Source organism: Ictidomys tridecemlineatus, chromosome 4, assembly GCF_052094955.1.
Source record: "Ictidomys tridecemlineatus isolate mIctTri1 chromosome 4, mIctTri1.hap1, whole genome shotgun sequence".
Taxonomy (NCBI): domain Eukaryota; kingdom Metazoa; phylum Chordata; class Mammalia; order Rodentia; family Sciuridae; genus Ictidomys; species Ictidomys tridecemlineatus.
Genome location: NC_135480.1, coordinates 3,611,498 through 3,638,433, shown reverse-complemented (window position 1 = coordinate 3,638,433; position 26,936 = coordinate 3,611,498). Strand labels below are relative to the sequence as shown.

The 26,936-nt window shown below is 60.0% G+C and overlaps 2 protein-coding genes across 7 annotated transcripts in view; one reads left to right on the top strand and one right to left on the bottom strand.

Moving 5' to 3' along the window:
- Positions 1 to 73: 73 nt before the first annotated feature.
- Dhcr7 (7-dehydrocholesterol reductase) lies at positions 74 to 14,058 on the bottom strand. 3 transcript variants are annotated; one of them, XM_078045405.1, is made up of 9 exons: positions 13,929 to 14,058; positions 10,010 to 10,124; positions 7,239 to 7,342; positions 6,393 to 6,615; positions 5,564 to 5,654; positions 4,604 to 4,817; positions 2,324 to 2,528; positions 1,931 to 2,062; positions 74 to 1,170 (listed from the first exon to the last, which is right to left on the bottom strand). In XM_078045405.1, exons 3-9 carry the CDS (start codon positions 7,334 to 7,336, stop codon positions 706 to 708), a joined length of 1,428 nt encoding a protein of 475 aa, XP_077901531.1. In that variant the 5' UTR covers positions 7,337 to 7,342; positions 10,010 to 10,124; positions 13,929 to 14,058; the 3' UTR covers positions 74 to 705. The 3 variants fall into 3 exon arrangements, with proteins under 3 accessions (XP_077901531.1, XP_077901533.1, XP_077901532.1); XM_078045407.1 differs by lacking the exon at positions 13,929 to 14,058 and adding an exon at positions 13,767 to 13,922; XM_078045406.1 differs by lacking the exon at positions 13,929 to 14,058 and adding an exon at positions 13,789 to 13,922.
- Positions 14,059 to 17,051: 2,993 nt separating this feature from the next.
- Nadsyn1 (NAD synthetase 1) overlaps positions 17,052 to 26,936 on the top strand; it is a 28,520-nt gene continuing 18,635 nt past the window's right edge. For 2 of the 4 annotated variants that reach the window (XM_078045403.1, XM_078045404.1), the window contains exons 1-8: positions 17,121 to 17,337; positions 18,400 to 18,460; positions 21,041 to 21,157; positions 22,066 to 22,119; positions 22,495 to 22,584; positions 25,429 to 25,480; positions 26,306 to 26,394; positions 26,553 to 26,670. In XM_078045403.1, the coding sequence (XP_077901529.1) occupies positions 17,253 to 17,337; positions 18,400 to 18,460; positions 21,041 to 21,157; positions 22,066 to 22,119; positions 22,495 to 22,584; positions 25,429 to 25,480; positions 26,306 to 26,394; positions 26,553 to 26,670 (666 nt within the window). In that variant the 5' untranslated portion in view covers positions 17,121 to 17,252. Of the gene's footprint in view, positions 17,338 to 18,399; positions 18,461 to 21,040; positions 21,158 to 22,065; positions 22,120 to 22,494; positions 22,585 to 25,428; positions 25,481 to 26,305; positions 26,395 to 26,552; positions 26,671 to 26,936 lie in introns of all 4 variants that reach the window. The other 2 variants (XM_078045401.1, XM_078045402.1) reach the window with 2 other exon arrangements.

Genomic DNA, 26,936 nt, shown 5'->3' with positions numbered 1-26,936 from the left:
CTACGCTGGGTCTGCACCCAGAAACAGTCCCAGGATGGGAGCGGCCACCCGGGGACAGAAGGCACACTGTGACTTATTTGAACAGGGGACGTTTAATATAAAGAAGGAGCAGCTGTGCTGTGGAATCAGGTCTTTCAGAAAACCCTGAGTCGGGACAGTGCTGGTAAGGAAAGCCCTGGAAGGGAGCCCCTCCCGAGCGGGGACTCCCCGAAGGCACGGCGAGGCCTGGGACGGCGCTCTGAGCCAGAGTCACACAGGGTCACCTTCCACAGGCAGGCGGCCGAGGCTGGTGGGTGACCTCCCCGGAGCCGGGCACGGGGAGCCCGTGGCCTTAGTTCAGAAAGGCCTCAGCTGGGCTGGCTGGTCCTGCACAGGCGGTACCCCTGGGGTCCCCATGCCACACCCCTGGCAGCTGTGCAGCAGGAGCAAAAGGAGACCCACCAGACGCCCTGGCTCTGCGGCGTCCCTCGGGCCCTCCGCTGACCAGTTACCAGTGTGCAGGCAGCGAAGGAGGGCTGTCCCCAGGGCCTGCCCTCGGCCACAGAGCGGACGTGAGGTGGGTGTGGGCAGCCTGCTCCGTGCAGCTCCTGGTCCCGCTTTTCTCTCGCAGGTGTCTGAGCCGCCCTCGCCTCGGGGACAAGATGGCCTGAAGGGCTTCAGCTGTGGGTTCGCCTGGGCAGAGCGGCAGCCTGGGCTCCTGGGCCCCTAGAAGACGCCGGGCAGCAGGCGGTAGGGCACGGCGGCGGTGTAGCGCTGCCAGTCGCGGCCGTACTTGCTGGCACAGCGGTGCTCGTCCCGCAGGCAGCGGTGGGTGAGCAGAATGGTCATGTAGATGATGTAGAAGTAGGGCAGTAGGTGGCCGCCGCCGCAGGCCAGGCAGTAGGCCAGGCTGCCCATCAGGTCGCCCGTGTAGTTGAAGTGGCGGGCCACGCCCCAGAAGCCCGATACCAGCAGCTTGCTGCGGTGCTGCTGCCCGTCTGCCGACGTGTACACGCACTCGATGGCCTTGGGCTTCCGGCCCCAGATGAGGCAGCGCCCGTCCGTCCGGCGGAACAGGTCCTTCTGATGGTTGGCCATCCGGAAAATGTAGTAGCCCAGCAAGCCCAGCAGCAGGACAGCCACGGCATGGTGGGTGGACAGCTGTACGGGGTGGTAGACCAGGTACAGGCCCTGCGGGGGCCAGAGGGACAGGTGAGCCACGCCTCCCAGACACGGGCAGGTACAGGCCTCGGGATGGCCCTGGTCCTGCACTGACCTGGACACAGCACCTACCCAGAGGGCTGTGCTGGCCTCAAGCCACTAATCAAGGCCCAGTCCCCGAGGAGGACGGCGCTCCCACAGTTTAGCACCTGGAAATGGAGCCAGTCCCAGAGCCAGCGAGCCCGCGGCCAGCCAAGTGGAGGAGCAGGTCCTGGCGGGCTGCCAGGCCCTGGCAGACCTGCAGTCACCACGATGCCAGGGCCTTTACCCTCACCGCACCCTCTGCCAGGAGCAGCTATTTCCTCGGGGCCTGGCACGGGCAGTAGGCCACCCAGCCACCTGCCATCACCGCCCTGTGACGGGCTTTGACACCACCTCCCCAGTTGGTCCCAGAGGACGATCCACGCTGTGGCTCCTCACTCCTGCACAGCCCTGGGGCAGGCCCGGGACTGTGGCGTGGCTGGCGGCCTCGTGCATCCCCCCTGCCTCAGAGGGCACTTTGGACCGGTATTCTCCACGCAGGGCAGGCTGCTCAGGACAGGACCCCATCATAAGTCAGGGAGCCACACAACACAGGGGAGCGGGGACAACTTCAGTGGCCCCCCAGGGACAGACACCTCGGCACTTGGTGCAGTGTGTGCGCAGGGTTGGCCCTGGGTGCCTGGGGGCGGCACAGGGCCCTGGGGGTGGTCCCCGAGTCCCGAGAGGCTGGCCACCCCGCCACCCTCACCTGCAGCGTGTACAGGTACGGCAGCCAGACGCAGTCGCCCCAGCCCAGGTACCAGCCGAAGTGGTCGTGGCAGATGTCGATGGTCTTCAGGTACCAGGTCTCGTTCCAGAAGAAGTCCAGCACGTACAGGGCCTGCAGGACAGGAGCGCGTGGGCCGCCGCCACCCTGACGTCAGTGTGGCCGCGGAGAACCCCGCCACAGCACTGCCGGCTCTTCCTGCCATGCTGGGGTTGGGGGGAGTCCCGTCACAGGGTCTGAGCCCAGGAGGGGACGAGGAGGGGCCACGGTGGTCAGAAGGAAGGGCTCCCGGCAACGCCCTGGGAGGGGACTCTGGCTCCTGGGCTGCCGAGGCCCGCGGGTCGGAGCTCTGGCCCTCGTCCCTGTGGGCCTCACCTGCAGGACGTTGACCAGGACCATGGAGTTGGTCACCTGGCCGTAGAGTTCCCGCTGCTTAGCTGCGAAGGACAGGTTGATGAGGGTCCAGGCCACGATCCCGGGGCGCCCATTGAAGAAGAGCTTGAAGTCGAACCACTCCCCGAGGCGGGGGTTGAACTCGATGCCCATCATGTAGTTGTAGAAGAAGTTGCCTGTGAACTTGCTGCAAACAGAGAAGGACGCGCTCACCTCAGGCCTCACGCACCCACCGCGCCTCGCTGTTGTGGGGGTGGGTGAACGAGTGGCCTAGGTGACACCCTGGCACGGGCCACCCAGAGCCACACAGAGCCTTGGGACACTGAGGTTCCGGCCCAAGCCTGGCACCCTCTTTTGCTATCACTCCACGATCAGGGGCCCAGCAGAGACGTCCCCAGCCGGAGCCCCTGGGTCCTCCTGGCCCTCACCGCCCTGCCCTGATGCAGGCACAGGAGTTGCACACCAGCCCCGCCAAGACGTCACTCTGCACACGGCACAAAGCAGACTGGGGCCCAGGGAAAGTGGCAGTGTAAACTGTGACCTGTAGACTAGGAGAGCCAGAGCCTGGGTCCCAGGGGGTCTCCCTTGCTGCACAAGATCCACAGCCATGTGTGACCTTGGTCCCTGACCCACAGCCCAGCCTCAGGCAGGGGGCAGAGAATCAGCCACACCACCCACACGCAGACCCTGCTGCGCACAAACAGGGATTAATCAGAACACCAAGTTTTCACGTCCAGTTCCCTCGGTTGGGCTGTTAGAGCAGGTGATGATTATAAAGCACATAGTGACCTCTGGGAGCCGCGGGAGGCCAGTGATAACACACTTTATAAAAGAGATCATCAAAAACTAACAACAACAACAAAAAAATCACCATCATCCAGAGATATTTCCAAGAGCCTAAATGTAACAATTATTGGAATACACTTTGTTTTGCTGAATCCCCAGACTGAACTGTGAGCCCTGCTATTTAGAGTGTCTACAAGAAGCACCCACCAAACATCTATTGATGAAAAGTTGGATAAATGGGTAGGTGGACATATAGGAAGGCAGATAGATGGATGGATGGATAGGTGAATAGATGGATGGGTAGATGGGTGTATGTGTAGATGGGTGGGTGGATGGATGGATGGGTGGGTGGGTGGATGGATGGATGGGTAGATGGATGGATGGATGGATGGGTGGGTGGGTGGATGGGTGAATGAGTAGATGGATGGATGGATAGATGGATGGATGAATGGGTAGATGGATGGATGGGTGGATGGGTAGATGGATGGATGGGTGGATGGATGGATGTGTAGATGGGTGAATGAGTAGAAGGATGGATGGATAGATGGATGGATGGGTAGATGGATGGATGGGTGGATGGGTAGATGGATGGATGGGTAGATGGATGGATGGATGGATGGATGGGTAGATGGATGGGTGGGTGGATGGGTGGATGGATGGATGGATGGATGGGTAGATGGATGGGTGGGTGGATGGGTAGATGGATGGATGGATGGATGGATGGGTAGATGGGTGGATGATGGATGGATGGATAGATGGATGGATGGATGGATAGAAGGATGGATGAATGGGTAGATGGATGGGTGGGTAGATGGATGGGTGGGTGGGTGGATGGATGGGTAGATGGGTGGATGATGGATGGATGGATAGATGGATGGATGGGTAGATGGATGGATGGGTGGGTGGGTGGGTGGATGGATGGATGGGTGGGTGGGTGGGTAGATGGATGGGTGGATGGATGGGTGTGTGGGTAGATGGATGGGTGGATGGATGGATGGGTGGACACGTGAATGAACGGATAGATGGGTGAGTGAGTGGAGAGAAGGGTGGATGACGGATGCATAGGTGGATGGGTGGGCGATGAGAAGCCAGCCCACGGCTTCCTTAGGTGGATGCAACCATCATGGAAGCAGTCACCTCAAGCTGCTGAGATAAGACTTCCCTAAAACCACTTTGGGTGCCCCCAGGACGTCCAAAGACATGGGCAATAGTCTGTCCTTGCTCCCAGAGCAGTGGTCTCTGGTCCCTGCTCCCTGACGACCCTATAAATGAAGACTCAGCCACTCTCTTCTCAAGGCACGAGAGAGCAGACGTGTAGAAAGGACACTCCCCAGCGTCACAGGACTCCCGCCCACCGCCTCCCACCGGGAGTCTCAGTCCTCGGGCGCCATGACCTCCCAGCCCAGGGCAGCGGAAACAGGCAGGGTGGAGGCCTTCCCCGCCCACTGTGGGTCGACCAGCTCCTGCGGAACCTACCAGTCCTGGGCATTAGTGGGGAAGAAGTAGCCCTTGATCATGGCGAACGTGGAGACAGCGTAGCCCAGCAAGTTGGCGCACCAGAGCAGCGGTATCCAGTTGTCAAAGATGATGGTGGGGGAGAACCAGGACAGGAGGTGGGAGTTGGCAAACCAGAGGAGATGCGTTATGAGCCAGGCCTGCAGGCCGTTGACCTGGTACTTGTTCACGGCGCCTGCGGGGAGGGCGAGACACATGGGAGCCTTCCCTGACCTGCACCGGGTCGCTTGGCTGCCTGTCCCTGCCTGGTCGAGGCCCTACTTGCTCCCTGGGTCCCCTGTCCAGGGAGCCTGGGTGCCATCCCAGAGGAAGCTACTTCCAGGTTCACCAGCCGAATGGCCAGGAGCACCCCTCAACTGCAGAAGGGAGGGAGGCCAGCCCTCTCCCTTGGCCGATTCTCCTTAACTGGCCACAACCGAGTCATGGGCCTGCGGTTTGTCAGGAGGGGCAACAGGCGCAGAGTAGGGCTGTCCCCATGGGTCCCAGGCTCCCCTGGTGAGTGCCCGGAGCCCGCCAGCCTCCCCCCAGGCAGGAAGCTCTGTGGGCACAGACAGGGAGGACGTCCACACCACATGCCCATGTGCAGCCCGAAGCTGGACTGAGTGGGTGTGGGTTGGGACATTCAGGAGTTAGGAGGCCACTCCATCGAGCTGCCATGAGACTGGGCAGAGTGTGGGGGCCAGCAGCCCCTCCTGACTGAGGAAAGAACTTCAGCCTCACATGGGGACAATGGCTGCCCTCTTCTGCCCAGAGGCCCGGTGCCATGGAAAGTTCCCAGTAAACTCATTCTCCTCATGAGTGGTCTTTGGGACAGACTTGGCTTGGGAGGGCCAGCCCGGGACATGGAGGCACAGGGCAGCCAGTGCCTGGATGCCACTGGCCCGGGCAGGGCCCAGGGTGTGGGCAGGTGGACGGGGGTACCTGCCGGGGTCACGGCCCCTTCTTGCACTCCTCCCACGTAGCCCGGCAGGAACCTGTGGCAGAAGTCGGGAAGCATCGTGTACAGAAGCACCTGGGAGACACAGCGCCCAGCCCAGTGACCGGCAGCCCACAGCACGATGGGGTGGTCCACTGCTGCGTCACCAGCAGAGCAGGACCTGGGGCTGGGGCGGTGCCCCACACAACAGCGTCTACTCCACAAGAGCCCTCGGCTCCCGGGAGCTCGGGCTGCAGGCCAGCACCCACCCTGGAATGCGCCCCAGACACCCTGACAGCCCAGCTACCCCGGGGACACTCTGGTCCTTCCTAGTCCCCTATGGGGGCTCAGGAGGCTGAGGCAGGAGGATCACAAGTTCCAGGCCAGTCTCAGCAACTTAGCAAGGCCCTAAGCAACCTGGCAAGACCCTGTCTCAAATAAAAAACAAAAAGGGCTGAGGATGTGGCCCTGGGAAGCCACCCTTCCTGGTGGCCTCCTGGATTGGGGGCCAGCGCCAACACAACAGAGCCAAGGACATCCTTGAGCAGGACCCAGGGGACGTGTTGGAAAACACTGGCCTGGCCTTCTGCTCTGCAGTGTCCACTGGGGGCTGAGACAGTCCCGCCTGTGGTCTGGCCGGCCCTCTGGCCTTGCTGTGTGCTCTGCATGTCACCGCCGGCTGGCACACTTCCTGAGCCAACAGACGCCCCTGCCCCGTGTCTCCACCACGCCCTGCGGCGTCCCAGGAATGTGACTGTCCCGGACTCAGGACCCCACATCCCAGTCAGAGGCAGGAGAGCAGGACCCCCGCAGCGACCCCGGGCAGGGTCTGACCTGGAAGGCCACCCACGAGGTGTAGAGCAGGGCGGCTCTCGTGGTCACCGGCGGGGTCTTGGCCCAGATGTCTGCCAGGCTAGCACGGCCGGCGGCAATGTCCAGCAGGGGCGCGGTCAGCGAGCAGCTGTACTGGTCGCACGCCATGATGAAGTAGTACACGATGAAGGGCGCGAAGAGCAGCAGGAACACAACGCTGGCCAGGGAGAACCAGTCCACCTCCCTGCGGGAGGCCAGCGGTCAGCAGGCCGCCTCCCTGGGCCGCCGTGTGCGCCCTGCCCGAGCCAGCCAGCCGCTGGTGACAAGGCTCCAGCTCTGCAACCCTCCCGCCGCTGGGGCGCGCTCCTCGGAGATGGGCAGGGCCAAGGGCACCCACAGAGCCCAGGGCCCTTCGTGGCCCCAAGACCTGCCCTGTCCCAGGCCAGGGAGGACGCTCCACCCCCACCCCGGGGCTCACACTGCACCACGGCAGGCCACCGAGGGCACGCAGGGCCCCGCTGCTCTGCAGGAGGTGACAGGGGTTGACATCCCCATCCAAGCCCAAAGTGACCAGAAGCTGGAACTCAGAGGCGCGCATGGTGCCAGGTGAAAAGGTCCACCCCCCGGCTCACGTGGCCAGCCGGCTCACGTGGCCAGTCGGCTCACGTGGCCAGCCGGCTCACAGTGCAGGTGTTACAAGGACTGTGCCAGTCACCCGCGGTCGTGGGGACGAGGGGCCACGCGGTACGCGTGAAGCTCGGGCCACCGAGATGGGCCTGCTCCCCTGCTCCAGCCCTCCCTCACTGCCCCCTGGGCTGAGGGCGCAGCGCCTCAGGTGGAGGCCTGAGAGGACGGGGGAGACCTCACCAGGCGCGGCCCCACTGGCCCTGAGACGCTGCCTTGCCGTTGGTGACGCGGCCGGCACTCCCGGGCTGCGGAGCGCTGGGCTGGGATTTTGCGGCCATCGGGTCCTGGAGGAAGAAAGACGTCCTGCTCAGTGGTCCCTGAGCACAGGACCCCGCTCTGCCAGGAGCACGGCCAGGGCTCGCGGGCCACCCGTGCCTGGCCCCCTCCGCTCCTTCCTGACAGCAGGCTCCAGGGGGGACAGGCAGCGTCCGGGCTCAGGCCCTCCCCCAGGCCTCCCGTCTCCCTGTTAGGAGGCAGCCTCCCCGGGCAGGCACTGGGCCTGTCCATCTCCCCGCCAGGAGCCAGGGACACACAGCGCAGTGTCCTACGGACAGAAGGGAGGAAACTGTTTCTCAGGTCCCACTGCCCGGGGGACGCGTCCCACACATCTTAAAGGTGCTTGGAAAGCTGGGCGCGGTGGCGCACACCTGTCATCCCAGCAGCTCGGGAGGCTGAGGCAGGAGGATCATGAGTTCAAAGCCAGCCTCAGCAACTTAGTGAGGCCTTAAGCCACTCAGCAAGTCCCTGTCTCTAAATAAAATACAAAAACGGGCTGCGGGGGGGGGGGGGGGGGGGGGGCGGCGGCGGCTGGGGCTCAGTGGTAGCGCGTTTCCCTGGCATATGTGAGGCACTGAGTTCGATTCTCAGCACCTCATCTAAATAAATAAAAATAAAGGTCTATCAACAACTGAAAAGATATTCTTAAAAAAAGGCGAGGGGTGGGGCGGCTAGGAATGTGGCTCAGTGGTTAAGTGCCCTGGAGTTCAATCCCTGGTATCAAAAAAAAAACACAAAACACTCAGAGAACCTGGTCAAGAACCACGGAGCCTTGGACCTCTCAACAGCAAACAGATGGCAGAAGACAACAATGAGACTCTCTAAAATTCCAAGGGAAATTTTCTCTCCACCTAGAATTCGATCCGAGGTTATCCAGAGCCTGGGGATCTAGAGAACGGCTCAGTGGAAGGGCAATCCAGGACAACAGCTACAGAGCAGGAGCGCAGAAACCACCCACACGTGTAAGACAAATAGCTCAGAAAGAAGGAAATGAAGACCACCGATTCCGCTGTGTTTGGGTGTGTAGGAAAATTAGTGCCAGTAATGACAGTTACATTAGAACGTTCAGGAAAAAAAAATTAATGGTAGATGCATAAAAAACTTAGCAAGTGCACAAAATGAGGCGATCACTAACCCAAGGAAAAATAGAAAGCCATACAATGGAAAAAAAGAGACCAAACCATAATATAGTGCACGCTGCAGTTTGCGTCACAGGGAATCTCAAGCTGAAATTTAATTCTCATTGTGAGCTACTAAGAAGGTGGAAACTACTATGGGATTTAGAGGCGAGACCTTTCACAGAGGAGCAAAGCTACATGGGGCAACAGGAGCAAAGGCCTAATCTGATGGAACTGTGGCTTTAAAAGGAGAGGAAAGACCTTGGATAGGAGCTCTGTCTCACATGCCATTGATTTCTTGTGCCACCTCTGGACTCTGCAGAATCCCCACCAGTAGGAAGGTCCTTACCTGACAGTTACCCAATCTTGAACTTCCCAGCTTATAGGAATATAAGCTCGATAAACCTTTATTCTTTATAAATTACTCTGCCTGTGGTACTTAGTTATAGCAACAGAAAACATTCTAAAGCAGAACATTACTTGGCTCAACAATAAATGATATTAGTTCCACCACAGCAACGTAGCCTAATTAACTACTGGATGTGTCCAAGGAAATCTGTGAAGCTGGGAGGGACTGAAGCAAATTACCCCCCATGCCATGAGCAGGCACCAACAACACAAAAACAGGAAAGAGAATGCAAGGTGCTTGCTGGGACAAGTGAATGGCATGTGGGATGCCACACAGGGCTGTCTCTTCTCTCTGTAAAAGCTTTTAACACTGATTTCTTTCTTTTAACACTGATTTCTTTCTCATTTCTTTTCATAAATTACTTTCTAAAAATTTACATTCATCCAAAAAATTCCCATGGTGCAGGCGCAGTGGCGCACACCTGTAACCCTAGTGACTTGGGAGGCTGAGGCAGGAAGATCCCAAGTTTGAGAAAAATAAATAACGTAAATAAAAAGGGCTGGGGATGTGGCTGAGGGGTTCAATCCCAGGACCAACAAACACATAGATAAGACTGCCACGTTGGAAGGCGTTTCCATCTCCAGGGGAACAGCTTTGATGGACAGTCCTGCCCCATTCCCAGCCAAAGCCCACCAAGTCAGTGCCCACCTCTGATCTCCAGTATTCACGCCAATCCACGTGAAACCAAGGGCCCCCACGCACCTCTGCCTCGAGGAAGGGTCCACAGCGGGACTGGCGTCTTCCTGGAGACAAAGCCTGGCACTGCACTACCTCCTGATTATCTACATCCAGAGAGTCACCGAGGGAAAGAGACCCTCAACTTGAGAACCAGGTGAAAACCAAGGGACGATGTTACCAAGAAGGAAAAGCAAGTCTCCCCGGATTAGAACAAAACCAGGTAGATGCGTTCAGCTGGCTCAGAGTTCAGTACCCAAGTCACCTTCTGTCCTGGGCACCGAATGCTGTCAGAGACACTTGGGCACCAGCCTTGCTGGGAGGGGAGGGCGGAGGGGTCGAGGGGACTCCTGAGAAGCCCGGGCAGCAGCCGAGAGCCCTCAGCGGGTCTCCCAGTCGGCTCTCGTGTTTTCAAAGCCGCCAGGCTGCTGCCTATTCCCACGCTCGCTCGAGGGCCGTGAGCGGCACGCTACCTTCCACCTCTGGCCCCGCGGCTTCAGACTGAAGGTTTCCTTCTTGGACTGGCCTTGACCGGCTCAGGCTCCGTGGTTTCAGGACCTGCTTGGTCCTTCAGCAGCCAGGGCAGCCCTGCAGGGGAGACAGAGATGTCAGAACGCAGGGAGGGGACAGGCAGGGTCGAGGGAGGGCACGCAGCTCCACGCTGGAGCACGCAGGGGCTACGCAGGCCCGTCTGGGGACAGGGGCACTGGCGCGGCATCTGGTGGGGGTGGTGGGACTGAGCGTGGCAGGTCCGCAGGTCTTCGAGCCCATGCTGCCCGGAAACGCACCTTACATGGGCCCCTCGTGGGCAGGGCCGGCCAGCAGCTCCGTCCACCAAACCCTCCCCCGGACATCGGCCACCTGAAACTCGCAGAGTCCATGAGCACATTCTAGAAGCCACGGGGGGACCTGGGTCGCGGGACTCAGTGACCTTCACGGAGTCCGGTGGCATCAAAGCCCGTGCTCCTGGGGATCTGTGGGGGTCGCCCTTAGAGACAGATAAAGGGGGTTGAGCGTCCAGCGTGTCCAACCCAACCGTGGAGACTCGGGTCCTCTGGAAGAAAGGACTCACGGCCAAAGGCCAAGGACCATTCTTGGGACAAATTCCTGAAGCCACCTGTAAGATGGCCAGACAGCAGTCAGGAAAACGTCCACCAGACCCAAGGGTCCAGGGCGTCCCGTGGTAGATTTTTGGGACAGGAAGCACATCGTATAGAGCTGCAGCTGGACACAGGGGCAGGGCCACAAGAAACGGCTAGTCCTGGGCAGAGGAGGGTCCCGAGGTTTCTGCTGCCGCTGCTTGTGGGTGGGTTCCAAAGGCAGAACGGGGTTCGGCCGCTGGGGGTCCTCAGCGCGGGGTCGGAGGAGGGCTCTTTCTTTTTCTGTACAGGTCTAGCTTGAAGGGGGTCACGGGAGCTCCCTTTCCCTCCCCCTACATCCCTCGCCTGCAACTTTCTTTAGGAATCTCAGGATTCCCCTCCACACGTGGGAACAGAGGAGGCAGGAGAGGGACGGGTCTCTCCGGCGTCCCACGACACCAGCCTGAGAACTCTGCTCCTCGGGGCCCGCGGTGGCTTTTGACCCCCCGAGGGTCACCACAGCAGGGCAGGTGGTGGCTGGCCCAATGCCCCCATCCGAGGCTGACAGCTCGCAGTGTGCTCAGCCCCATGGCTACATTCCCCACGTGATCACCTCGGGGTGTGTGACTCGACCCTACCGAGGTCTCTACGCCCCAGCTCCCTCTTCTGCAAAGTAGCCACGTCTCCCACTTTGTTAAGTGAGAAGTGAATGGGATCGTGGGTGCCAGGGGCTCAGGGCCACACTGGACTCCTGAGTGTCCACCTGAGCGTCAGCCTTCACCCTCACTATCAGCAGCAGCCAGGGTTGGGGGAGCTCCCCCAGGTGAGACTGGCAGAAGCAGCTACAAAATCAGCCGGCTCCAAAGACCTGGGGCCAGCACAGAGCATTCTGGTATCAACTGCAAAGCACATCAGTCCTGAGCTCCGTGGCTTCAAACAACAGATCTTGGTGAAGTGCAAGGGCACACACTGGTCATCCCCGTGATGCTGGAGGCTAAGGCAGGAGGACCTCCAGTTGAGGCCAGCCTCAGCAAACTTAGCGAGACCCTGTCTCAAATGGATAATACAAAGAGCTAGGGATGCCGGCCAGTGGTAGGGCACCCCTGGTTCAGGCCCCCGTGCCACAGAAAACCACAGATTTTCTTCATCTGCTCATGGTTTCTGCAGGTCAGGAGTCTGAGCAGAAGGCCTTGGCGGAGGCCCCTGTAGCCAGCCACGTGCAGCCAGAGCTTAGCTTCCAGGGGTCTCCAGTGCAGGCCGACCGGGTTCCCCACAGCAAGGTGGCCTCAGGCCCTGCGTTTACAAGGAAGTACGGCAGAAGGAGGCTGCCTTTTCTGAGTGGCTGGGAGGACCGTGACATCACTCCCACCAAATCCGATTGGCCACAGGCTCCCTGTCACTCAGGGAGAGGAGAATCAGACTCCACCTCTAGATGCAGGATGGCCAGGTGCTGAAACCAGAGCTCTGTTGGTGACACCACCTGTCTGTCATTACTCATTTAGCCCTCACCCAGTGCCAAGGGCCACTGGACACGAACTCTCACACCTACCTGGAGGGTGGAACTGCTCCTGCTAACAGACCCTGGGGACTGCAGCCCAGCTGGGTCTAGGGACTTCTGCCTGCTGTGACACATGGGGGCAGGGGGTGGGGGTGGAGAAACATCTGATGGTGAGAGAGGGTCCCAAGGCCTGCGCTGGGCACTGCTCTGGGGACCTGCCATACGGGAACACGGTTATTTGGTTGAAGCACCATGGGACGAACAGGAGGTCCAATTTAGCAGTGCACTAGTCCCGGAGGGGTAGACACAGGCCTGCCCCAAATCGGGTTTCAAGATGAAAGAGAAAGACGGGACCCGGGTGGGCGAGGGGCGGGAGCCCTCCTGTGCGAGGCCACTGGCCCCGCGTGTGCAAGTACTCACCCTGGGAGATATTCAGAGGGCTGCAGGGACTAGCAGTGCCCTGGGAACAACTGATAACCACCAACAGGAGACCAGACCAGAAATGGGGCCTCACACAGGGTGCAGAAGGACACGCCCCGTGTGTCGGGACAGAGGGCAAGGTACAGAGAGTACCTTGGAGTCACACAGCTACTGGGAGAGTCGCACACAGAGGCCTGAAAGGGCGTGGGAGGCTCAGCACGCCTGGCTTTGCTCCCTCTCGCCTACAATGATGAAAACTCGCAACAAATCTGGGCACACTTGTGTCTCTAGGGAGTCAGTGAGGTCATGGGCACCCTGTCTCCATACCCACGGCGTGGTGAGGCAGGTTTGGGGGTGATCCTCCGTGGGTCCCCCAGGAGACTCTCAAGCCACACCTGCTCAGTGTCAGGGCGCTCCCCACGAGCCGTCCCTTCAGGCTCTGCACTCACCTAGAGAGGCTGGGTCCCTGCCGGGGACTGACAGCCTCTGAGGTCTCAGACATGGGCATGAGTGCTACATGGAGGAGATGCCCACAGGCCCTGCTCCCTGATTCTCAAGGTTAGACTCCTGTTTTGATGGAAGTTACAAGGTTTCTGCTTCTCACAAGTCACAGGATATACACTCACTGGGTAAGAGTATAAGTCAAACATAGAAGAAGGGGAAAAAAAGAAAGAAAAACCTCTTTCTCCTTCCAATCCATCCCCCAGGCATCATTAAACTTTGGTGTATATTTTCCCACCAATTATGTATCACCGAACACATCCACTCTCTCTCCTTTCTTTCCCCAAATCCTTTTGCCACCGGGTTCCTCTGGGGCTCGAGGTGTGCCGGTTGTAGATCTCCTACCTGCAGCAACTGCAGGGAAGGGTTGTGTCGGAAGCGATCCCAAGAGTCAGACACTGGTTATTCCTGACTTTCACTCTACAAACCATCCCGATGGTTAGGAGAAAAGAAGTCCTGCAGGCGGAACTAGTGCCCATCCTCAGCACGGCCACTGCCACCCACCTGGTGGTCTTCCAGGGCTTGGGGCTGTCCAAGCCACCCCTGGCCTTTCTGTCCCCAAGCTTCCCAAATTCCTCACTCCGGCCATACAACCCACATATTTCTTGAGAGAATAAATAGCAGTATTCACAATTCGGCTGAAAGGAGGTTCACCAAGTCGTAGCAGGAGAGGGTCATTACCTAGGGTAACAGGCTGGGCCAAGGAGCATCCCCACACCTGCCCCTCCTCACCTGAGCACCAGCAGCTGCTCACCTGCGAGCTGGACCTTCGCTACAGCTGCGCGGGCCCCTCTCCACCGGCCCCACCTCACCAGAGCGCTAGTCCATCTCCACACCCGAGGGAGCATCCCGCTCCCAACAGCGCACCCCCACCAGGGCCGACGACCCGCTCACCTGCGCGCTCTCCTGGGCACTCCAAGACGCCGGCGCGGCAGGTCTCCAGCCAATCCCGCCCGCGCGCTGGACGACTCCGCAGCCCCCCGCCCCCAGGCGACATTTTGAGATAGGCGACCAATCAGAGGCGGTGCGTGTGCGGTGGGCGTCCCCGAGCTCCGCGATTGGGCGAGGCACCTGAGCTGACTCCCGGCCCACCGCTCCGGCCACTTGGCGGCTACGGGCGCGAGATTGACGGCCCCGACCGCCCGCCTTCGCCCCGCCCAGGCTCCGGCCCCGCCGGCTGGATTGGCTCCGCGGGGCTGCGAGCGGGGGGCGGTCACCTGGCCCGCCGGGGCTGGGTCGCAGAAAGGGGCGGGGACTAGCGGGACGGAGCCCGGAGGCCTCGTGGCCGCGGGTCGGCCGCGCGGCGTGCGTCTCCCGGTGCCTCGGTGTCTTCTCTGCAAGGATGCTCCACGCTTTCGAGCTCGGCGTGACCAGCAAAGAGCAAAACGGGCCCAATTCCTGCTCTTGAGCTCACCTTCTGGGGGAGCGGAGGGGACATTTTCCTATGTTACCAAAATGAAATGACCAATACACCGGTGTCCAGAGCTGAGAAGTGGCACCGAAAAGTCCAGCCGTGTAAGAATCCAGGGGGACAGGGCAGCAGCTTTACTTAGGGGTCTCCGGGCGGACTGGCGGGCTGTCACGGGGAGACGGAGCTCCGAGTGGGTACTTATTAGGGACCACACAGGCGCCCCCGCTAGGAGCAGCAGGCAACAGCCCAGACAGCGCGAGCTGAACCTTGTGGTCGACCCCGGCGGAAACTGCGGCGAAGAAGCCCCTAGAATTGCCCTGATGGTCTGGGATGGCCATGCCATGTGCTCCTGCCGCCACCAGTCCCTGGATGCAGGCCAGTCTTGCCAAGGCGAGACAACCCCTGGAGGGGTCGGCAGCTAGGCTACAGACATTGGAAATGGGGTCTGTCAGGTCCTTCACCGAGCTCGGCTTGTTCCCCTCCGCAGCGTGAACACAAGTTGGGACTTACGGTGAACCCCCTGTGGCCGGATGCAGGAGCTGTGAAGTTTGCCACACTTCGTTCATCTCACTTAATTCTTTGTGCGTGTTTTCTATTTCCCCCTTGAAATATTAGTTAGCTGAAGACACCATGATACTCTTAGAAACAGGGACCGATTGTCGGAAATCAAGCACTTGCTAAAACTGGATTAGCAAGGCACAGTTGTCCTGGTGCTGAAGAGTGCGCCCCCTAAGGGAATTCCAGAGCAAGCACACGTGGGCGGGCAGGCAGCCAGTTTTACCCCCAAGGAAGCACTGCCTGTGGCTCTGATAGGAAGAGTTTGGGGGTACAATCTAAGAGATTCACTAATTTACAATTGGGGAGGGCGTGGAAAAGAGCTACAGTTGTGACTACATATCCTATTAGGGAATTTAAAAATGGCTCCATCTGCCCACACGGTTCCCTAACCTAAAATGACTCCATTAAACACATAATCAATTTTCTAGGTCCTTTATGGGATGCACACCCAGAAAATGGCAGTATCGGTATGATCTGAGGATAGACTTCTTGGCCTCCTGCTGCCAAAAGTCAGCTATCAGACAGGCTGAAGTGAAGAGTCAGTGATTTCAAAAAAAACAGCCTTCAAGTCCCTGAAGAGTCACCCCGGCAACCATCATTGTAATCCCATGTCAGAGGTGTTGTCTACAGCAAAATAAGCGGGAGGCTAATCATTGCCCAGCTCTGTGTCCTCCAGCACTGGTGATTTTTAAAGTCAACTAAAAGCAAGTAACTAAGGGGCAGCATAGGGCCTCCCAGAGAAGTAGAAAGGACAAAGGGTTGATTTGTATAGAAGAGGGGAGGCCAGCTGTGCTCGCTGACCAGCAACAATAAAGTTAGGATCCTGTCCTCCCTTGGAGTCTCAGACACTGAGATCTTATTCTGTTGATGGTTACATTCTTGAGAACCATCCCAGGTCCTTGAGAGATGCTCTGAGCTGCAAAAGACACACGTTTACCATTGTGAGCTGCTCTTATAGTCAATGCCTGGCAGGTTGTTAGGGTCCACCCATCAACGGCTTGGTATTAAAACCCCCTCATTTTCTGAGGCAGCAAGCCCTGGGTTAGCCATGTTGGCTGCAGATACTGAGCAGAAATCTGAAGGAGCAAAGGAAGCAGTCCCTTTGATTTGGGGGAAGAAAACTATCCCACGGAAAGGAAGTTGGGACTAAATGAACGCATACAACATTCCTGTGCTTTTCTGGAGTCTCCAAATTGTTAAGAACAAGCATTACTTTAAAAGTGCAAAAAGTGATTTTAAAAAAATGTGAAATAAGTACACATGGGACAGAAGTAGCTTTGGAACACAGAAGGGAGGGACTGAGGATCCCAGCGATGACGGAGGCAATTAGTTAGTTATTCACAGGGGGAAAAAGGCATTCCGGCCCTGGGTGCACAGACAAAATGAAATGGAAGACTGCCAGTAGGACTCGATACAGGCACCTGGAGAAGAGGTGTAGTGTGGTTCATAAAGATGAACACGTTCACACCCTGCTACTCAGCAAAGCGCTGGAGAAACTGGCCCGAGTCTGCAGAGACCGCTGTGGCGGAAACAGCAGCTATGGGCAGGCTCGCATGTCAGCAAAGTGCTGCAAAGTAGATGCCCATTCATTTCTGAGTGGACACACTGGGCTTTATTCCTACGATGGATTACCAAACTGCAGAAAAATGATCAAAAGGATGTATCTAACCTAACGGGGAGAAACCAATTACAGAATCACGTTAAAGTGTAGTTTGTGTACAGTTTCAGAGAAGCAAGGCAGATCTTCCTGGTGTAGGGTCACCTAACGCTGGGTTAGGGAGGAGAGCGGGATCCGGAGGGACAGACACGGCCTTCGGAGTGCTGTGGGTACACGGAGGCGGGGAGGCGCGGTGTGAGCCTCGCCCAGGCTCCCGGCAGCATTGACAATGCAACATTTCTGGCACGGAGCGGGGGTTATAATTTTCACGTTACCTAACTTGGCTAAAGAGCGAACTGGGAGGATCTTCTGCTGCGCAGGCGCATCCGAGCTCCGCTGTGGGCGGAGCCTGCCGCGGCGACTCTGCAGGTCTCTGGCCCGTGATTCGCCGACCCGGGCAGGGGCGTGGCCTGCCGCAGCGGTTCTTCAGTTCGGACCCGTGATTGGTTTGAGGGGCGGTCCGCGGCGGGTCTCGGCGAGGTCAGGGAGGGGCGGTCCGGAAGGGCACGCGCCGGGGCTGGCTGTCGAGCTTGGAGGACAGTGGGACCTGCCGCCCTCCGGCCGGCCTCCCTACTGAGTGACTGCGGCCACGATGGGCCGGAAGGTGACCGTAGCCACCTGCGCCCTCAACCAGTGGGCCCTGGACTTCGAGGGCAATTTACAAAGAATTTTAAAGAGTGAGTCTGGGGGCGGCGGGAGACCGGAAAGAACAGTCCAGCCGCGCGGGTCTCGTCCCGCCGTGCGCACTGCTTTGCCCTGGAGAAACTCGCAGCCGTGGAAGTGGGGACAGATAGGACAGTGGATGGTGAACTCGTCAGTGTCAAGTGCCCAGATCCTCCCGGTTTGTGGGGAGGGGGGGACACGTTGAGGCACAAGTTGAGAGAAGTCTGCCCCAGAGGTGGAGGTGGGGAGGATCGAGGGTGCACCTGCCTTCAGATGTCTCTGGGGTCCCAGTGGCCAGGCTGGGCAGAGCTGCCCATCCGCCAGGTTGGAGGGGTATGTGGCCCACTGGCCAGGATGCTGTGCAGACACCAGAGATGGGAGGGTCTCTGGTCCCAGAGGACCTTCCTGATGGGTGGGCGTTGGGAAAAGCCTTCCTGAGAGGGAAGCAGAGTGAGGGGAGGGCTGTCAGCTCAGAGAAGAGTGGCTTTTGAGTGGTCACTGTATAACTGCATTCGGGTAAGCCTGTGCCCAAACTGGGGCTGATGAAGGCAGGTGTGGTCACTCCAGTGCTTCAAGTGATAACATAATACTGGCTTTTTTTTTTTTTTAAATCCATGTATCAACCTCCTTTCACTTCCTCAGAGCAGATCTCAATGGGGTGAGTGAGGCCATCTTAGGTATATAGAGTGGTCTCTGCTCCACTGTACTCTCCTTCCTTCCTCCCATGACTTCACATGGGCAGCTGCTCCTGAAGCCCGATGCTGGCACTACCTCAGTCACCAGCCTCTTCTTGCAGCTGGTCTTGGCACCCACTTGTCCATGAGCTTACAGGGTGTGACTTCCTCCTCCTCTGTGGGGCCAAGGGTCAGCCTGCAGGCCCTCCCTGTTTCTCCTTTCCTGTGCGTGGGCAGGTGTGTGCGGGTCTCTGCGGCCTTGCTATTTACAGGAGAACTGGCCACGAGGGATCAGGACATCACAGAGGAGTGATTTTTCAGCCACACCTACCGCAGCAGCAGGCTTTTTCTGCCTGTGGACGGGTTGTAGGAGTGAAATTGCCCCCTTCTCTGTACATACAGGTATTGAAATTGCTAAAAACAGAGGAGCAAGATACAGGCTTGGACCTGAGCTGGAAATCTGGTGAGAACACACCCACAGCCCGGCGGGCAGCCAGTGGTCTTTCCCGCTGAGAGGGCAGGAAGCAGTGGGACCAACCAGGGCTGCAATGCCAAGCCCACTTAGGAGGCTGTCAGGAACCTGCTTGCAGATGGGGTTGATGCCACTGGACACCTGAATGAGAGAGGCCCAGGGACGCTGGTGATTCCAGACTCCTGCGTGGTCCTGCATGGAGTCATTAGAGGAACCCAGCTTTACCAGGTGGAGCTGACTTTAAAACTGGGGTGCACCCGGTCACCCGTGCCCTTGGGCTATGGTCTCAGCGTCCGTGCTCCCCCCCCCCCACTATTCACATGTTGAAACCTGAAGCCTGGGGCATGGTGTCTCAACCTGGGGAACACACATTGGCCATGGTCAGTGGGATCGCTGCCCTTATAAAAGAGGCCTGAGGGAGCCTGTTTCCCCCACACCACGTGAGCCCCCTGGAAGTCCAGAGCAGCCCTCTCCAGGACGACGGGCGGAGTGTGCGCGGGGTGCAGCTGGGTTCTGCTGTGTGTCAGTCACCCAGTCTGGATGCTGTGCTGTGGCAGTCATGGTGACTAAGACACCACGGGTCTTGGTTTGCACGTTGGCCACAGGGATTCTGTTGCTGGTCTCAGGCTTCCCGTGGGCAAGCTCAAAGGCTGTGTCCTCTACACCTTTTTGCAAGAATCAAGAAAATGGATCCTTGATTCTTTTCTGGTGTCTAGTTAAAACATAATGAGAGGGTCACTGGCTTGTGAGCCCCTCACCAGCTGCGGTTCTTTCTGACCTGGGCCCCGGGCCTCTGCGCTGTGCTGGCTTCACTTGTCCTCGGGGCCCCTGTGGAATCTGGAAGGCCGTCCGTGCCCTGGTCCCTTTCCTTCACTGGCTCTGGTTTCTGGACCTGGAGGAAGCAGGCACTGTGCTCTCTCAGGTGCTGTTGGGTGGTTCTAAGGCAGCTTTCTGTCCTTCCAAGTTCATTTGTTAATCAGGTTAAGGTTTTGATGACTTCACGTGGCCCTGCTCCTCCCAGACCACCCCAGGAACTTACACCCCTCCTTTAATTCTGAAGAATCTAACTACCAGGGACCTGGGACTCACAGTCACCTGAGGCCACGTGGCTTCTGCTCCTGAGCTCCTGACTTGGCCCATGTGCCTGTTGCTCCTTTCCCTGCCAGGTGCAGTGCAGCCCCGTCCTCCGGCCTGACCATTGCCAAGGAGGATTCTAACCAAGACCCCCGGGTGCTGTGTTTGTGTTGGGGGTTCACAGCATTCTGAGCAGGCTTCCCTTCAACATTTGCCTTGTTGACAAAGAGGAGGGTGACTCGGGCAGGAGAGGAGCCCGGTCACTTCATCAAGCCCCACTCTTGTTCTTATTGGTCTGGGGTCCAGCTCCTGTGTGGGACATCCGGGAACAGAAGGTGGACAGCTGATTCTGGACCTAGGGCTCTCACCTGGAAGGGCGGCTATTTTCTCTGAGCTGGCCTTGCCGATGGAAGGTCATTGGCCATCTGGGTCCCAGGCACTAACTGACCAGCCGCTGTCATACAGGGCTCCTCCAGCTGCTGGCCAGCTGAAGGGGTGCAGTCACTGGTGGCTGGCCACCTGGCATTAGACATTCCGTGTTGTCACCCACAGGCCTGGGGCCGGGCCCTGGTGGCTTCTCCTGATGCCGCTCTCATCTGAGCCCAGGCAGGGGCAGGAGAGGCTTCCCCAGGGTTAAACGCAGCAGGTGCCAGATGTGGATTTCTGTGGCACGTGCCCGGTCGGCTTCCAGGCTGCTGCAGGGCAAAAAGGCAGAGGTGTTGGGGATTCGTACGGATAGTCTGCGTTTTACTGTTAGAAGGTCCTTGGAAGCATTCCTCACAGTCTATGCACCATGGAGCACGGCGTTAGTGTCCTGGGCTGCCGAGACCAAGTGCCACAAATGGAGTGTTTTGAAATGACAAAAATGCATTCCCTGGCAGCGAAGGAGCCCAGGAGGCCAAACTCGAGGTGCAGCAGAGTCTCGCTCTCTCTTTAGGGTCCTGGAGGGTCCTTGCACTGCTTCAGCCCCCCGGGGCTCTGCATCCTTTGGCCTGTGGCCACTTCACTGTCTCTGCCTCCCTTTGCATGGCCTTTCCCTTCTCTGGTCTCGCTCTTGTCCACATCTATAAGGACACTGGTCATTTAAGGAGACCCAGGAAAGTCCAGGCTGACTGCATCCGAACACCTTGACTCCACTGTGTCTGCAGAGACTCTTTCTCTGAAGCGAGGCCGCAGGCACAGGCCCCGAGCTTAGGACGTGAGAGACGTTGGGGGCCACCGTCCAGCCCACAGCAGGCGGCTGAGTGGTCGTCCATGGTCTTCCTTGGCAGATGTTTTTGGCAGGTCCACCTTTGTTTCTTTGGGTTCTTTCCTTGAAGGTCAGGTGACTTGGGCCACTAAAGGGCAGGCGCTCCTCACAGTAACCAGGAATCTCCCGTGAATGGCCTGGTGGCTGCGGCGGGGCGCCTGCTGCTGGCTGCGAGGTGGACGTGCCTGGGGGCTTGGAGAGCTGGCTTGGGCCTCCACTGCTGACGCCACCCCTGCCCCTCCCTGCAGTGGCTACGGGTGTTGGGACCACTACTACGAGTCGGACACCCTCCTGCATTCGCTCCAAGTGCTGGCGGCCCTCCTGGTGTCTCCGGTCACCCAGGACATCATCTGTGACGTGGGGATGTAAGTGCCCGTGCGAGTGTGTGGGAGGGCAGCTCCCAGGACCCGGCCACCACTGCGGCAGGGCTGCGGCGTCCACACCTGAAGTGTGTCTGCTGCCTCGTGACCCTCAGGTGACGTCTGCTCGGGGTTCTCCTCAGCAGCATGTGGGTGGGTCTGTGCCCAGCCCCTTCCTGCCTGAGGAACACCAGCACGCTGCCCTGGTGTCACAGGTCACCGAAAGGCCAAGAGAGGGCTGAGGGGCCACAGGTCACGGGACACAGAGCCCGAGCAAAGGCAGCGTCTCTGGGTGGTCCGATGTGGGTTTGGATGGGCCTATTGGGCCGAGTGTCAGGGGTCGCAGTTTCAGAGTGTCCTCAGTGACCAGCTTGAAATGGCCTCGCGTCCTGGTCACAAGTTAAGTCCCAGGGACAGAGAAGCAGAGGTCTGTTGCTGCTTGGCTTTCCTGAGCAAGGCCTGTGGGAGGTGATGGGCCAGTGGGTCAGAGTGCTGTCCTGTCCAGTTTCGGGTACCCCTCCTGCCGAGGGCCCGGGTCAGGGGCTTGCTTCGCTGCCGCCTGGTGTGCCCCAGAGCTCCGGCCTGGCTTTGCGGTAGGAGCTTGATACGCCTGTGTTCATGTGCTTCTGTTGGACTCGGTGAGCCCACGGGTGGCCCCTCTCCATCAGCACACGTAAGTCATGGTGCCTGAGGTCATGCTGGGGCGGTGGGTGTGTGCCTGTGCAAACAAGGTCTAGAGTCACACCGACTGGCGCTGATTGGCACCGACTGGCGCTGACTGGCGCTGGCACACACAGTGGAGCAGCTCGTGGCAAACTGCAGCTTTCCGAGCTGGAGTGGCTTGGGGTCCGCGTGGCCCGCCCTCCACATGTGGCTTTCCTAAGAGGATAGACACATGGCCTCTTCCTCTGCAGGCCCGTGATGCACCGCAATGTCCGCTACAACTGCCGAGTCATCTTTCTCAACAGGTGGGTGGCCCCGGGGAGGGTGGCCTGGGCCGCGCCCTGCTCTGGGCTGGAGCTGGTGGACCCGTGCTGGAGACTCTCCTGGAGGTGTCCCCAGTGGGACCAATGCACCCCAGAGGGTGGGCCCTGGGGCCCTGTGTGCTACCTGGACACTGGGCTAGGAGGGTGTCTCCTCACACCCCTGGTCCATGTCCAGCAGGGGGCACCTGCCAAGCCCCAGCCCCCCAGGGCTGCCCGTTGGGTGGGTGGGGCTGTCAGGGCCTGCCTCGCGGGGACGGGATCTGTCTGGGCTGCAGTCTGGGGCTGGCTCTGCGTGGCGGTGCCCCGTCCTCTGTGGCGGTGGCTCAGAGCGCCGAGTGAGCCCCTTCCTGTCTCTAGGCGGATCCTGCTCATCAGACCCAAGATGGCCCTGGCCAACGAGGCCAACTACCGGGAGCTGCGCTGGTTCACCCCGTGGTCCAGGAGCCGGTGAGTTCGGTGGCCGCTGGTTGGATGTGAATGAAGGTCTTCGCCTCCGTGGTCCTGGTCCAGGTCATGGACACGGGAGCTGGCTGCCCGTCACCTCGGCGTGGCCTTTCAGTCTGCTGATCATAGCACAGCCAGGCTGCTGGGGTCAGTGGTGAGCAGTCACATCAGGTGACACTGCGCCTTGAGTGGGCAGCGTCAGGTCTTCGGTCAGCCCACTGACATCCTGAATGATCCTTCTCCCTCCCGGGGAGGGCCATCTGGTGCTCTGACGGTGGCTGTCCACCTTTGAGGCAGCCAGAGCGCCCCAGACCTGCAGACCCTGAGGGTGAGCGCGCCCCTCGAGGAGCCCCGTCCCTCTCCTCGTTACGGGGTCCCCGTGTTCCGCAGTGGGCGGAGGCGCTGACGTGGCGTTTCCGGTGGCTGGTGATCTTGCGTAAGAGGCGTGTGACTTTCGAGTGTGCCTTGCTGCCGACGCCCTACTGGGTTCTGTGCGTCTCGGCTGTTCGTCACCCTGGTCTCCCGGTCAGGGGCTGCCGATGCCCCTCCTTTCCACACTCACACCGACATCCGGGGGCCACATTTCTAGAACAGTGTCCCTGTCACTGCTGGGCAGGTCCTGGGAAAGAGCTCTAGGTTAAAAAGAACTTCTCTTTATGATTGTGACTTGCTCCAGGACTGCCCTTTGGCTTGCTGGTGCTGGAGAGGGGTCTCGCGTGGGTGGTCACTGGCTTCTTGACCTCATGTGAGCGGCTCCCGTGGCCACTGGCCATCCACCTTGCGCTCAGTGTACCGGGTGGCCTCAGGAGGATCTCCCTCACAGAGTGTGCGGGGCAGCTCTGCCAAGGCCAAGTTCCAGGGCAAGCCAGGGCCCCGGTGGACCCGTGGGTCAGTGCCAGGGCACACACCTGGGCTCCATCAGGGCACCTGCTCCCCTGGGCGTGTGCATTGGGCTTCTCTGAGGGCCCACCTCCAGGCCCCCACGCGCTGGCCCTTCTGCGTAAGGAATGCTAGAGGGAGGCTCTGGCCAGCCGGGTTTGCTATTGTGGGGGCCAGCGGTTTGCTAGGAGTCCTGCGGTGACACAGTCCTTGAGGTCCAGGGACGGCTCTCCTTTGCGATGGGGACTGAGTGTCTGGCTCCATGCTGTCACTTCAGGGAGGTCTGCTTGGTTTCTGCTCTCCAGGGTCTTGTTCTTTTGCTTTTGTCCTCTTCCCCGGGGACCTCAGTCCTGAGCACATCACGCCCCGCCTGCCTCCCTGTCTCTCCCCTCTCTGACCTGCTGTCTCTTCATCCGTTGGTCTTCCTGCTGTTTATCCCTAACGCTCTCCTGTGCGGCGGGTTCCCTGGCACCTCTCCTACTCTTTGGCCTGGCTCCATCTGCAGGCCGACTTTTGCCCACTGTCCTGAGGCTGCTGTTGGGACCCACCTGTCCTTGGAGCAGGCACAGCTCATTCCCTTTCCTCTTCTGTCACATGAGTGCCCTGCTGTCCCGTGGCACCCTCCAGAGTCGGGCCCATCTCGCTCTGCCTGTGGCAGGGGTGGCCGGGACACTGAGCTGGAGCAGCCAGAGCTTGCATCTTGGTGCAGTTAGAAAAGGCAGGAGGTTTGCCTTCTGCGAACAGCCAGGTGGTGACAGCGAAACGGCCAGGTCATCGCAGCTGCTTCAGCACCGAGCGCATCAGATGCCACAGCAGAACCTCACGGGGAAGTCACCAGGCCCTGCTCCCGCCTGCTGAGGGCTCAGCAGCGGCTCGTCTTGATGCTCCGGGATGGACTCCCAGCCTCAGCGTCCCATGACTGCAGCACCGTAGGAGCCCCGTGGCTCCCGGGGCCATGGACGCTCACCGGAGCATGGCCGGAGTGGTTTCTTGGCTCAGGTGCCCTCCAAGGCTTCCGCAGGAGGCCCTCTGGGAGGACAAGCGGAGGGTGCCACAGCACACCCAGCAGGGAGCGCGTCCCCAGCAGAGCCGTCGGGCCAGCCGAGGCAGCATCACCAGTGACTTTTGACTGTGATGTCCCAGCCCCCTAAAGCAGGGCGGGAAGCCTGGAGCCACCTGCAAAGGGGGCCACCGAGCTGGCCCTGGGCGGGGGCGGGGAGGGCCCTGGGCAGGTCCACTTCCTGACCAGGTTCTCACTGGGTGTCTGCTTGGACCAAGAAGGAAGGGAGGTGACTTTTGGTGCAGTCACGGGACCTGCAGGTGGGGCAGGAGTGCTCGTTATGGGGTGGCACGTCTGTCTGGTGCACCTCGTGAGCCCACCTGAAGCTAGGGTATAAACTATGTGTCCACCACCACCTTTGGTGCCCTTCTGGGCCTCCCGGCCCACTGCTCTGGCCACTCCCCATCCTGACCATCTCACCAAAGGCATGGGTCAGCGTGCAGGTTTAACGGCACGGGAGCTGACGGCGTGGTCAGCGTGCAGGTTTAACGGCACGGGAGCTGACGGCGTGGTCAGCGTGCAGGTTTAACGGCACGGGAGCTGACGGCGTGGTCAGCGTGCAGGTTTAACGGCACGGGAGCTGACGGCGTGGTCAGCGTGCGGGTTAACGGCACGGGAGCTTCCCGTCATGGGCTGTGGCTGGAAATGCTGCTCTAGAGAGCCACGTGCCCAGGATGGAGCTGCCGAGCTCAGGCCCACAGGCACAGCCGCTGCCCCGGAGGAGCGCCTAGGTGGCCGTCCACTTTGCTCCTTGCTGTCCTGTTTACCTTAGACAGGAGTCACAGTGCTGTGGAGGGCTGCCGGGCTCTGGGGACACCTGGGACACCTGGGCTGGGAGCCTGTGCTCCGCCCGGGCGGGGGGCCGTCCGTGTCCCTTCCAGCCTCAGAGCTGCAGTGTTCCCTTCCAGGCACACAGAGGAGTACTTCCTCCCTCGGATGCTGCAGGACCTGACTCAGCAGGTGAGTCCTGCCCTGGACACTCGCCTTCTAGCCACACTCACCTCTGCCGGCTGACGGCGGGCTACGTGGGGCAGGAGCTCACGGACAGAGTCACAGGAGGCTCCGTGGCTGGCCTTAGAGGCAAACCGAGGAGGGACTTGGGTGCCGAGCGCGGTGGGGTCTTGGGAGTCGCTTCTCCCCATACCACCCCCACCCCCAACACTGCTCTCCTTCCCTCCTCGAGGCAGGGCCTGGCCTCTGCACACTCACCCCTGCGGCCCCAGGGGAGGGGCTCTGGGGTCCCCTTGCTGCTGCATCTCTTGGATGAGGAGGGGCGGGTGAGCTGCTGTGGTCACAGGGCAGAGGCAGTCCTCGGCCAGCTTCCCCGCTGGACACCCACCTGAGGCGACCGGCGTGAAGGAGGATCTGTTCTGTGCTCGGCTCCAGAGGCTCCTCCTGGTGGCTGGGCCTGGTGGCTTTGGGCCTGGGCGAGAGGTGGTGGCCGAGGAGCCAGGACAGAGACAGGAGGGGGTCAGGGCAGTCCCCTTGAGAAGGGGATGAAAAGACTGGCTGGTGACAGTGTCCAGAGGGTGGAGGCGGAGCTCAGGGCTGTGAGTCAGCAGTGCCCTGCCCCTGACCATGGCTGTGGCTGTGCCTGGGGTGACTCGAGACCCTTAGGGATCGGCGGAGGAGGAGCCCTGGGCCGGTAGACCTCGGCCTGAGGATGACCAGGGTGGGCTGGGTTCAGCGTGGTGGCCCTCGCAGAGGTCTCCTGGAACGTGTAGTGCTGGGGTCAGTACGCAGCCCAGACAGGAGGACCGCTGAGTCTGCCCTCTCCACCTGCAGGAGACGGTGCCGTTTGGAGACGCGGTACTGGCCACCCAGGACACCTGCATTGGGAGCGAGATCTGCGAGGAGCTCTGGACACCACACAGGTCAGCTGGGTCCTCTGCTGTCCAGTCCATGACCTCACGTGGACCAGCAGGAGAACCTGGGGTCACAGCTGCAGGGTGCGGAGTCACGGAGGGGCAACTGGAGGGGCTGCCAGGGGCAGTTGAAGGAGCCCAGCTGGCCTTCTGTGCTTCCGCCACAGCCCACACGTGGACATGGGCCTGGACGGCGTGGAGATCATCACCAACGCCTCGGGCAGCCACCATGTCCTGCGCAAAGCCCACGCCAGGGTGGACCTGGTGACCATGGCCACCACCAAGGTAGGCTTGGGAGGGGCTGCTGGTGGACTGCCAAGGCCAGCCCTAGCCCAGAGCCTTCTGGAGCCTTGGCGCCTGGGGCAGGGCCCGGCAGGCAGAGTGGGAATTTGGGACCATGATGACGGCCTGTACTCAGGGAGCACAGGCTGCCGTCGTCCGGGCTCCCTTGAGTGGCCTTAGCCCTCATGGTCCCCTGGGAACCAGGCTCTGCCGACACCTCTGGTGGGTGGGAGCCTTGGTTTCAGGGAATACACAAGGGAGCGTCCCCG

What these genes read in the sequence shown, in the direction of transcription:
- Dhcr7 (XM_078045405.1), bottom strand. Translation starts at nt 7,336, where the DNA reads ATGGCCGCAAAATCCCAGCCCAGCGCTCCGCAGCCCGGGAGTGCCGGC. An exon ending in TCCTGGTCAACGTCCTGCAG is followed by an intron (nt 2,063 to 2,323) that starts GTGAGGCCCACA and finishes CCTGTCCTGCAG; the next exon opens with GCCCTGTACGTGCTGGACTT. An exon ending in CGTACCTGTACACGCTGCAG is followed by an intron (nt 1,171 to 1,930) that starts GTGAGGGTGGCG and finishes TGGCCCCCGCAG; the next exon opens with GGCCTGTACCTGGTCTACCA.